Source organism: Micropterus dolomieu, linkage group LG06 (genome assembly GCF_021292245.1).
Source record: "Micropterus dolomieu isolate WLL.071019.BEF.003 ecotype Adirondacks linkage group LG06, ASM2129224v1, whole genome shotgun sequence".
Classification (NCBI taxonomy): Eukaryota; Metazoa; Chordata; class Actinopteri; order Centrarchiformes; family Centrarchidae; genus Micropterus; species Micropterus dolomieu.
This window is the reverse complement of record NC_060155.1, coordinates 29,564,057-29,576,063: the sequence shown is the minus strand read 5'-3', so window position 1 is coordinate 29,576,063 and position 12,007 is coordinate 29,564,057. Positions and strand designations below refer to the sequence as shown.

Here is a 12,007-nt window from a genome sequence, read left to right as displayed (position 1 = left end):
CTATCATTAGTGGTTATCTTACAGTAGAAATACATTAGTTTTTCCAACGAAGGTTAAATGAAGGGCAACTGGACTTGGTTGAAGCTTCAACCAAGTCCAGTTGCCCTTCATTTAACCTTCGTTGGATAACTATGACCTGGATGACTGAGAATCTTCATAGACACATTAGTTTTTCCTCGATTGCTTAAACACATTTGCCCACTCTGACATCACATTTTCAATACAGTTAACACACAGGATAAAACTGAAGCTCAATGGCCAAAATGACTCATTTTGTTAGCAAAATGCTCGAACACTCACATATATTTCCATCAAACACCACAACTTGTGGTAATTTACTCTTTCAGTCATTACACAATGGATAGATAGATAGACACACATTACAAACTCAAATGGATACTGGGGGGAAAAAAGCCACCAAAGGAAACATATGGGTAGAAATTCCTTTAAAATATATATATATATATATTTTATCTTTCACATTTAGTCCATTCATTCTTGACGATTATGCCACAGGTTCTCATCAACATCGCATTGAATTTTTTTCCTTTGCAATGCACCGAGGGAATTATCTCCTCGCATGGCGTATCCATCCCTGGCAGTCCTCTGCACCTATTGCCAGGCAACCATCATTCATTGGCCTCAACAGCCCTCTCTCTTCGGGTGGAATCAATATTTCTTTCAATGCATCAGGAAATGTGATGAGGCGTTCTGTAGTGTATATTGGTGTTTGGTAAAGGGCCCCATCATTGGAGATGGCAGCACACATGGTGATACTGGCACCCGTCTGACGGTGGCCCTCTGCCCAGTGATGTTCCTCCCGCGTCTCCTCACTTTACAGAGGTTGAAGCCGGCTTCGTCCACAAAAATTAATTTGTGATGTGCCCTTTCAGCTCCAAGCTCCATTATTCTCTAAGAAAAAGAGCAAATTCATAAAGCAAATTATTCCAGTCGCATGTAACTATGGTAACAAGGTATCACAATAACAAATCGTGCGTCCTTCATGATGTCATGAGTTTCTTTGAAATGGAAATCTGTACAGTTGCTTCATTCTGACGTGGTTTTGTCTAAGGACTCGATCTATAGTTGGCAAACTCACACTGTTTATATTTCTAAATGCTCCCTGATCTGCGATTACTGCTGCCTGGATTTCACGCAGTCTGATTGCATTCTTTGCCATATCTACAATGGCAGACTCCTGTTCAGCACTAAATATCTTTCCTCTGCCACCAGTGTGTGGATTCTATAAAGTAAAAGCAAAAAGCATGTCAATATAAATGGGATTGATAAAACACCTGCATTACTGTAGACACAGTTTGTTCTGCTAACAGGGCAATACAGTAAAGCTGAACTACACAGTGGTTTACATTACAGTAACGCTCTGAATTACCTGTTCTCATTCAGAAAAAGCCTGACAAAAGACTCAGAAGGGACTTCTGCTGTGCTAATAATGTGATGATGAAGATCAAGCATATCCCAGTTTCATTTAGTGTCTTAGCAAATGAGAAAATTTATGTGCGTAGTTTTTCACAACATGACATTTTGTTCTATATTTCAAAAATACATTTTTACCATCACTGTGCTTGTTGTTCCTAACTGATCATAACTAAAAACATATGATTAAAATTAGGGCTTAACGCTGAAAAAAGTAATCTAATTGCATTGATATTGACTGATATTGCAGTATGATTTGCAATATTAAGGGGAATGATAATTTTTACAGCAATATTCTCAAACTAAAATAATTCTGATATGATTTCTATTGATTCTATGAATTTCAAACAAAGAGGTTTTCTTAAGTCTGCAGAATATGATGTGTAGGCCAGGACGTCTCTGCAACAAGACAATATGTAATTTAAAATGATATATTGACACCATAGGTGTCTGGAGACATGTCCCCACCACATTTTATAATGGCTGATTTTGTCCCCATCACTTTTTGAAAGCATTTATGTTCTGAAAAATAGCACCAATAAATGAAAATGCTTTGACAAAAGGTTTATTTGTGCAATGAGAAAAGATACAATGAAATTTAAATATAGTTATAGTTGTAGTTTCTACCATTGTTAGGAGTTTAATGCTCCACATCTACTCGGGGAGGACCCGCAGACCTCCCTCTGATTTATTTCACTATCAACTATTTCTTCAAAATAGTGCTACAAATCTTCTCGTCTCGTAAAGTATAGTGTGTGCCATGGCTGACATCAAGACTACTCAGCTGCCTAAAAATACAGAATAAGCGGTGTTACGTGGTGGGTGACCATCACACTTTCAGAGGCATTTGATAAGATCTCTTTGCATTTTGGCCGTCTCGGTCTAAGCAATGATAAAGTAACCGACTGATTTGTTCATTGATGGATTTACAGGATTGACAGGTTTGTTTCAGTAAATGTGCCAAATCAATTGAGAAAAGCTGCAAACAGTGTGAAGACCATAGCTGTTTGACCTGCGTCCCACTCCTGTCAGCGTAACAGCCTAAGTGGCGTAACGTTTTCAGTGGAGACTGAGGCATTTCAGAAGATGTTTGTGGGGCATAAAGACTGACAAGACTCCGGCCAGGGGAGAACAAGTTTATCAGAAAGCATTTATTTGGACTATACTCATACGGTGAGGCCAAGAGCTCCACTGTTTCTGCTGTCGGGAACATGGACATAGTGTCAGAACATGTGGGAAGGACAACTGTGCAGTATGCATACACTGTGCAGGAAATCACCACGCAGGGTCCGAAGAGAACAGAAGAAATAGAAGTGAGAAAGGTCAGAGCAGCAGAGGGTCTGTCATACACCGAAATTAGGATTGAGCGGTGAAGAAAATAAAAATAAAAAGGAGTGGAGATGTTTAGAATTTGATCTGCATGAAGAGATTTCTAATATTTATTGCCATGGTGGTAAATTGTGTTGTTGAGAGTCAGAGAGGATTAAGATGGTACTGGATGCTGCAAGCAGACTTTTTACATTACACTGAGGGTTTTCACCATCTGAGAGTTATAGAAAACTTTAACTGCACTGGGAAAACTGTAACTGTGCTGCAACTGGAAGAAGCAGAAGAAGAAGGTTCATCCTCCAGCCCAGCAGGCGGTGCTCCTGGCGGAGAAGCTACTTAGCAGGTCGCCTTTCAGAAACACGGATACGACGGTAAACCTTCGGTGTCTGGAGCAACTGTTGGCTTCTCTGGACTGATTTTGGGTAATAAAGTTATTGTTAACACATTTATATGTTTATGTAATCGTATTATTGCTGTAGTTGTTACTGAAACATGGCAAAAAAGGGCGCTAGAGCAAATAACCCTAGCTAGCAACGAGCTAACGTTAGCTGAGGTTCAGTTATTTATTATAAACGTTGCTTAAATAAACTTAAATTCATACACGTACAAAGTAGGAGGAATTGCGGGAATTGACCCTTGTGTGTAGCAAAACGCCGCATTAATTGATTCTTAACGTCACAGTAGGAAGGTTCTGCTTGCTAACGAAGCTAAGCTAACCTGATGCTAACGCTGGCTGCAAACTTTCTGCTGTGCATGAACGGATTTAAATGAAACCCAGTAACTTGTTAATGTTCATGAATTAAACGTAAGATCCATATTGTGCCCTTCTCTGGCTGTATGGTTTCAGATTGTTCGACTAGAACTCCAAACCAAACTCCATTGGAAAATCTGGGAAGTTAAAGCGAGCGTCTTTTATTTATTTGCACGGTCCTTTGTTGAAATATCTTAGCGTTGTGCGATCTTTCGGTCATATTTACTATCCCGAAACTATATAAGATGTTATTTAGTCAAAAAAAACCCGTTAAATCATGACATTACAGTCGAGTATTTCCCTTAAATCACAAAGCAGAAAATGTACAGATTTATGGATGGAGTTTGGTTGTTTCGAATGTAGTGATTTGTTTTTTAGTAGCTCATTTTAGGAAGCTCAAGTCCAACAGATATGTACAATAATTGCTTACTTTCGGTTTTTAGATTAGCTAAGCCGCCTTTCAGTAGTCACATTCTTTTCTGACAGGCTTCTGTTTATGTGTGTTAAAACACAGCAGGTGTACAGAAACATATGACAGTAACTGCATCGTATCTGAACCGTAAAGGGTATTAGCGTAAACTTTGAAACTGACAGGAGTTCTTAATTTCTCAGATTAAAGGGTCTACACAGGAAGGGACCCCCACCATGGCGGACATCAAGAACTTCCTGTACGCCTGGTGTGGAAAGAAGAAGCTCACTCCCAACTACGACATCCGAGCAGCAGGGAACAAAAACAGGCAGAAGTTCATGTGCGAGGTGAGTTTTCTGTCTGACTGACTGTTCCTGTAGCTAAACTCTGATTTGAAGGGGCTGCCTGTCTCCACCTGTCTGACCCTAAACTCCCCCCGTGCAGGTCCGTGTCGATGGCTTCAACTACATCGGGATGGGCAACTCCACCAACAAGAGGGACGCTCAGACCAACGCTGCCAGGGACTTTGTCAACTACCTGGTCCGACTCGGGGAAATGAGCGCAGCAGAGGTCCCGGCTCTGGGGGTCAGCGCCTCACTACTGTCGTTACATGGTTTATATATTAGTACCCGACTGAAAAACTGGGAAGAGTTACAGCTGTGGCAGTAAACGCCTGACGTAGCGAGGGGGCGGGGTTTATTGTGGTCCTCATGAACATGTTCTGAGTATTAAAGATTTATGCCACAGTTGGGCCGCTTTAACGGGGAGACGCGGTGTGTTTAAGGGTTCAGACCGCCGTGCATCGTACCTGCGTCACTCCTAACGCAGGACATTATGTCTCAGACAGAAAGTTTGTAAAAGAGGTCACAGAGTGAAGCGTTGTTCAAAGGCTGAATCTGAGTCTTGTGTCACCAGGCGAGCGCTCCAGATGGCGACCAGCTGGATGGAGATGGAGGAGGAGGAGGAGGAGAAGGAGGAGGAGAAGGAGAAGGAGGTGGAGGGAGCTTTGGAAACCTCCCTTCCAGCGCTCCACTGCCGCCTCACCTGGTAGTCAAAGTTGAGAAAGGTATTCTGATCTCTGACAGAGTCCATCAAACACAAGACTGCTTGACTGAAACCGTGCACGGGCTCGTGCTTTATAACAGTTAATCTTCACGATTTGGTCTTAATGTTTCCATGAGCTGTTGGCTGTTTTAATATTTAGAAAAAACACAAAGTGCTGCGTTCAATGTAAAACTAGTTAAATGGTTTCAGTTTGTGTTGAAGCCACAGACTGTAAAACAAAGTGGGTGTCACCTGTTAGTGTATGGGCCGCCGTTTTGAAGCCTGCACTTTTGGCCGTCGCCATCTTGGTGTTTTGGAACTGTACGTGACCATATTTGGACGAGAGGGTGGAGCTAGCTAGCTTGGTTAGCAAGGTGCTGTAACGCAACATTAACTGTGATGTTAGCTGGGAGGCTTAAAATAAAATGTACTCACTGAAAAATAAGCAGCCGACTCCTGATGAGCTTTTTCAGCGGCGCTGGTTAAACAGAGCAGCGGATACGAGTCGCCTTGTCAATCAGCTTGTAGCCCCGCCCTAAAGCCTCCCCTGCTTCCTGGTCTCTGTTCCTCTAAATGGGACCATAATTTACTAAATGAACATCATGCTGTGTTGAAGAAGACTTGAAACTAGCGACTGAGACCAGAAACTCATCAGGAAAGAGTTTACTGAGGGAATAAATCAGCTGAGAAGCAGAAACATTTTCTTTCTGCAGCCGGTGGAGTCGCAGGTTTTAGGCTCTTCTCTTCTCAGCACAAGAATAATTCTGATGACTGTGATCATCTTAGACTGTAATCACGATATTTTCACACAGTTTCTTGTCTAATCTGCATGTCGGTGCGACCTGATCCACCATCTTGTTTTCCCTGGTTGAGCAGGAGACACGTAGAACGTAAAAATATTAATGTGTGTGTCTGCTGTTGTTAGAAGAGAGCGGCGGCACTGGACCAGTACCAGGAGTGACTGGACTCGGTTACTCTGGAGGAGGAAACTCTGGATGGAGCGGAGGAGGAGGAGGAGGAGGAGGAGCTCAGTGGGACCGAGGAGCCAACCTGAAGGAGTACTACGCCAAGAGAGACGAACAGGAAGCGCAGGCGGTACGGTACTTCCTGTTAGTTTGACAAAATATAAAACACGTGCTGGTCCATCGGACGTATCTGACCCTGTTTGATCGCTGCAGACGCTGGAGTCCGAGGAGGTGGACCTGAACGCTAATCTCCATGGCAACTGGACTCTGGAGAACGCCAAGGCCCGTCTGAACCAGTTCTTCCAGAAGGAGAAGAGCAGCGCTGAGTATAAATACAGCCAAGTGGGACCGGACCACAACAGGTCTGGATCAGAACCCCTCCAAGGCTTTTAGACCAGATTTCAGCGGGGTCGGGTGGTTTGTTCTTTTCACCATCCGTTCATCTATTTATTGTTTCCCAGTGAAACTAAATTATTTATTTAATATATAAAATGTTGACTCCTTTTCAAAGTTCCCAGAATCTAAAGTGGATCCTAAAACTTCCAGGAAAAGCAGGATAATCTTTAGTTTCGACGAGCTGACACTGGCTGATATGATAAAAATAACACAGTATTACTAATTAATACTATTAATATCTAAGATACTGTCCAGTGTGCCTCTAACGTCGGTTAGAGGTTCTGAGGAGAGGATGCTCGTCAAGCGCCATGAGTTGTGCATCGATATAAATAGACTTTTAGTAGGCGTGGTCGTAATTCAGCAGCAGCGATCCTCTGAATTTAGGGGGAACTCCTCTGTGCACATTACTTATCAGTTAACGTTTCTTTTTAATAGTGCATATTTACGAAGCTTGTCAGTGAACTATGAAGAAAACCCAAAACAAAATAATCGTTCATTAATCATAATCGAGGTTAAATGTTGTTAGATTTTAGGTCATGTCGTCCGGCTGTGCAAAGGGGATCAAAGGGGCTGAGACTCTGTTTGCTGCTGTTGATGCACGTCAAGGAAAGCAGCAGTTTGTGTGTGTGTGTGTGTGTTGGCAGTTGTTGGTCGGGATGTTCCTGTATGTTTTTCTGCTGGACTGCTGTAAAACGCAGAGACCTGCAGAGTGCGTCGGCTGCACCGTAGAGATCTCGCTGTCTGATTCATCCACGTCTAACAGAACCAGAGCGGGCTGAGCGACGCCAGCTAAGTCCTGGTTTGTGCAGATTGAATTTGGAATTAAAACGTCCCTTTTAATCAACATTCAGATTTGCCACCACAAGCTTCTCTTTTGGAAATAAAATACTGCTGTTCAAGTATTTTAATTCTTTCCTATGATCCATGGAGCCCAGGAAGTCTGCAAGTCACTGCAGCTTGAACAAATTGACACCTTTTTAAAGTATATTTTTCACACTCTGGGAAACCGGAAGATTTGGCGATCAGTAACATTTCTGCCTTTCTACTCCAATAAGTGCAATAAATAAAACTAAAAAGCCAATTAAGAACAATTAGAGCTCGGGCTTCCTTCATGAAATAAAGACTTTGGTCAGGACCTAAACTAACGGACACAAATCCTTATCTTTGTCTTTTGTAAGATGAGGCTGCACATTTGAGAGCAGAAGTGACTCCAACATTTAGCTGGTGGAGCGGGCGGCTGTTGAGTTTTGGGGACTGAAGGGAGTGTCCTGCTCCACCGGGGAACACGGCGGTGACGCCAGAACTCACAACCATACTGAAGGAAGACATGGGACAGCGTTTAGGTGCACTAAAGCTGTCCCATGGGTGCAGCTCGGGGCTCAGTGGAGTCTGGTTGTGATTTCTGGTGTCGCTGTTCACCGCAGGGCAGAGAGCAGCCGGGAGAAACCAGAGTCCGAGCTGCTGATTGGTGTTTTTAAATCTCAAGTCTGGCAGAAAAACATACAGGCTTCCTCCTGAGAGCGCCAGGTGAGTTTATCACCTCACGTCACGCTTTGCTCGTCACCTACTTATAAACCAAACGGAGGAAGTGAAGCCGTGATGTTTGTGTTTGTGTCTGCAGGAGCTTCATAGCGGAGATGCAGCTGTTTGTGAAGCAGCTGGGCAGAAGTAAGACACGTTATCTTTGTTTATTTAGATGTTTCAGAAGGTTCACAGTAAATAGAGCGGCTGCGATCCGCTCGTCACATGTAGAATCAGTTCTTTACTGAGAGGTCACAGCGGTTTCTGCTCTGCAGGGATCACGGCTCGAGAGCACGGCTCCAACAAGAAGCTGGCGGCCCAGTCGTGCGCTCTGTCTCTGGTCCGGCAGCTGTACCACCTGGGGGTCGTGGAGGCGTACTCGGGGGTCACCAAGAAGAAGGAGGGAGAAACGGTACGTCCGGAGGAGCTGTGGCAGGATTTAAACGTTACGCTTGGTGATCCGCCGCCTTACTTTGAGCTTCTCTCTGTGTTGTTCCTGTGTTTCCTGTCCAGCTGGAGGCGTTCGATGTCAGCGTGGCCCCAGACCTGCAGCAGCAGCTCGCCAGTGTCGTCCAGGACCTCGGAGTCCAAATCCCCCCGCCCGTGAGTCACATGATCAGTGTGTCGATCCGTCTCTGAGAGAAATGTGACCTGGACTCTAATGTTGAGCGTTTGTCTCGTCCCGTCCAGCCCGAAGACCCCAGCGCCTCGGTGTCCCTGGTTCAGGGGAAGATGGCGACGTTTGAGCCGTCGCAGCGTCAGAGCGGGGCCGGGGTCGTCCCCTGGTCGCCTCCGCAGGTCAACTGGAACCCCTGGACCAGCAGCAACATCGACGAGGGACCGCTGGCCTTCGTGAGTCTTTATTGCTGGGAAACTCTTTTCTTTGTTCCTGGTTTGTTGATCTGTATTTTTGAGTTTGCCACAGCGGGGAAAAGAGCGAGACTGCCGGTGAAACGGCTCCAGGAGGATCTGAGAAAGCAAGAATAAGTAATAAATCTAAAGAAAGACACGCGTCTTAGCTGAAACACTGTGTACTGGATAGATCTGGTTTGTAATGTGGATTTGGGACGCCGCTGTTATACTGAGTGAGTGTTTTCCTTCCCCAGTGCACCCCGGAGCAGATCAGCGGCGACCTGCACGACGAGCTGATGTACCAGCTGGAGCACGACGACGGCCTGCAGAAGGTCGGTGTGGCTTCGTTACATTTATTCAGACTTGAACGGGAAGTGACCCGCGAGCGTTGAACAACAGGACTTTGGCTGTTTCAGATCCTGGGGGAGCGCGACCAGCTGCCCGTCAAACAGTTTGAGGAGGCCATCATGGACGCTGTCGACAAAAACCCCGTGGTGATCATCAGAGGAGCGACGGGCTGCGGCAAAACCACCCAGGTTCCTCAGTACATCCTGGACCGCTTCCTCAAAGGACGCAAAGCCTCCGACTGCAACATCGTCGTCACCCAGGTAACGCTCAGCATCCCGACTCCCGGATGGGGGAAAACACAAAAGAACATTCGCAGATTTTAAAGGATAAAAGGTCGTCTTGATTCATTATTAGAGACTACGAAGCGGGGTAACCGGCTTATCCAGGAAACTTCAGGAGTAACTTCCTGATTAACCTGTACTACAAAAGGTGGATAGGTGGTAACCGAGGTCTGTTGCCATGGCAATTTAAGTATAAATACACACCGCTTCGTAAAATATATTTGGATTTCATCCTGGCTTGTTCCTCTGAGCTGCAGCTGAAATGAGTGTTTTCACATATTAGATGAGAGAAGGTTAATAACCAAGGAAGAAAAAATCCTAGATGAAAGTGTGAAATTTACAAGAAGAACAATCGGAAATTAATGTCACAAAAAAATCAGAAATCACTCTGTTTTCTTGTGAGTACAGCTGATCGTGACTGTGGGCTGAACTCACGAGTATTTCCTCGCTGCTCAATCCGATTGTCACGTCTAATAAAATGTTCCACTGCATGCAAACTACACAGCAGACGTGTGTGTGAAGTGATGTGGTCCTTGAAAAAACGCTTTTTCAGAGAGTTTCTCTCATAAATGTTTGACTACAGTGTCAGAAAATACATCCAAGTTATTAATTTTTACATTTGTGATTATTAGTTTCTCGTAGATCTGCCACATTGATCTTCCCCTGGCTCCAGTTTTTTATTAAAATGGACATAATTTGAGTTGGACCTTTTTTACATTTTAGTGATCTTGCACATAAAGTACATAATAGAGCCTACAATGAAGAACACTGAAGATCAATACAAATTTTACAAGCCTCCCTGGCTCTGTCGCCCGCCTCGATTGTAGATTTAGCGGCGTTGCGCAAAAACCGCCTGCACGGCCGAACACGGCGCTTTAATGCGGAAACCCAACGACTCAACTAAACGTTTTGGGCGCATTCGCATTTTAAAAGCGCGTTCGGCAACGCAGGTAAGAGGTTTTTTCACAGTCGCGCATGTTTTTCAGAGAATCACAAATAAACTTAAGTATTCTTTGATATTATAGTCGGACATTTATGAGAGAATTTAAGCGAGATGAAAGAATTTCTTTGCGAGGCTGCTGCAGCACAAACCGCTGCCGTTAGATTCTGTTCTATTTAGCGGTCGGATTTAGCCGTGAGGAAGTACTGAGCTCAGATTGTGAGATTAACGATGACGGTTAATAACTTTATTGGTTTTGTTAACGCTCTCCCTCCTCTCCTCAGCCCAGGAGGATCAGCGCCGTGTCGGTGGCCGAGCGAGTCGCCTACGAGAGAGGAGAGGATCTTGGGAAAAGCTGTGGCTACAGCGTCCGCTTCGAGTCCATCCTGCCGCGACCCCACGCCAGCGTCCTCTTCTGCACCGTCGGTACGTAAACGGACTCCGGCGAAAGCAACAGAGGTAGCTTAGCATCAGCTCAGCCACCCTGCGGCCTCAGCGGCTTGATCAAACAAATACTGCACTAAAATCCTCCGTCATCACCAAACGCTCTGCACTGTTTTCCAGCGTTACGAAGCTGGTTCACCCATAAAGTGGTACCGATACCAACAGAGTACTTCATTCCATACCTTGCATAAAATGTCACCTGATTAGTGGCTGCTTATTATCTTTATTATTTATTATTTTTTTGATGCGTACGGAATAAATGAATTTATTAACTTTTGATCAATCAACTGAACTGAAAGATCTCCGAGCGCTTTTTTCCGTTAGCGGTGAGTCGCAAACCTCCAAAAACGAGAGTCACTAAAGATACAAGCAGAGTAAAGAGAGGCCGCCCAGCTCCGCCTGAAGCAGCCGGAGGCTCCGTCAGTGAAATCAGCTGATCTTTAACTGATGTGACGAAACGCAGCGATCGATCAGAGACAAGTGAAGAGCAAATAAAACGCTACAGAGTCGTGTTCAATGATCCCACAAGATGAAACCGACGAAAAGCCGGCAACGGTGACGAACATGACGCAGCCGAAGGTGAGCGGCTGTTAGTCACGCTTGGACTGAGCGCGTGCAGCGTTTTTTATACAGTTTATGGTGCAGGCACATCAGGGAGGGGAAAAAGGCTGCTCTTCTCTTTCCTTCGGTGTGTCGCTTGTGTGTTTGGCTGCAAGCAAAACTACACAAATAGTCACTTTTTGACGCGATTTGGTTACAAAAAGTATCAATTTGAAGTTCTGGTTTGACAGGAAACGTTTGGGTTCTACTCGATACCGGGCTGTTTCGGGTCGATGCCATAAAGGTACCGAGCAGCGATACCCGTCCCTAGTGACTGTAAATCTGGCCCTGGTTTATGTTCCTACTCGACAGGCAGAGGTCTGTTTTGTATCAGCTGTTCTGAAAGAAGAGCTCCAACAGTGGAGAGAGCAACGTTTCAGCCTCAGGCAGGAGACTCAGAGTCCTCGGTGTCATTAAAAAGATTCAGGCGTCTCGATAACAGTCTGTGACACAAAAATTCTCTGTGCATTTTACTCACTATATATATATATATATATATATATATATATATATATATATATATATATATATATATATATATATACACCCCGGTGGAGGCAGATGGCCGCCCACCCTGAGCCATGGTTCTGCTCGAGGTTTCTGCCTCTTAAAGGAAGTTTTTCCTTGCCTCTGTCTCCTAGTGCTGCTCTTGGTGGGAACTGTTGGGCTTCTGTAAATATCATCATAGAGTTC

General features: G+C 44.7%; 1 protein-coding gene across 1 annotated transcript in view; it reads left to right on the top strand.

Moving 5' to 3' along the window:
- The first annotated feature begins 3,033 nt into the window (after positions 1-3,033).
- The window catches only part of dhx9 (DEAH (Asp-Glu-Ala-His) box helicase 9), an 18,426-nt gene continuing 9,452 nt past the window's right edge, over positions 3,034-12,007 (top strand). Inside the window, exons 1-13 of the mRNA XM_046052244.1 lie at positions 3,034-3,185; positions 4,127-4,270; positions 4,368-4,508; positions 4,839-4,989; positions 5,893-6,062; positions 6,146-6,294; positions 7,950-7,996; positions 8,125-8,261; positions 8,363-8,452; positions 8,540-8,701; positions 8,956-9,033; positions 9,118-9,309; positions 10,555-10,696. Of these exons, the coding sequence (XP_045908200.1) occupies positions 4,160-4,270; positions 4,368-4,508; positions 4,839-4,989; positions 5,893-6,062; positions 6,146-6,294; positions 7,950-7,996; positions 8,125-8,261; positions 8,363-8,452; positions 8,540-8,701; positions 8,956-9,033; positions 9,118-9,309; positions 10,555-10,696 (1,570 nt within the window). The 5' untranslated portion in view covers positions 3,034-3,185; positions 4,127-4,159. The remainder of the gene's footprint in view (positions 3,186-4,126; positions 4,271-4,367; positions 4,509-4,838; positions 4,990-5,892; positions 6,063-6,145; positions 6,295-7,949; positions 7,997-8,124; positions 8,262-8,362; positions 8,453-8,539; positions 8,702-8,955; positions 9,034-9,117; positions 9,310-10,554; positions 10,697-12,007) is intronic.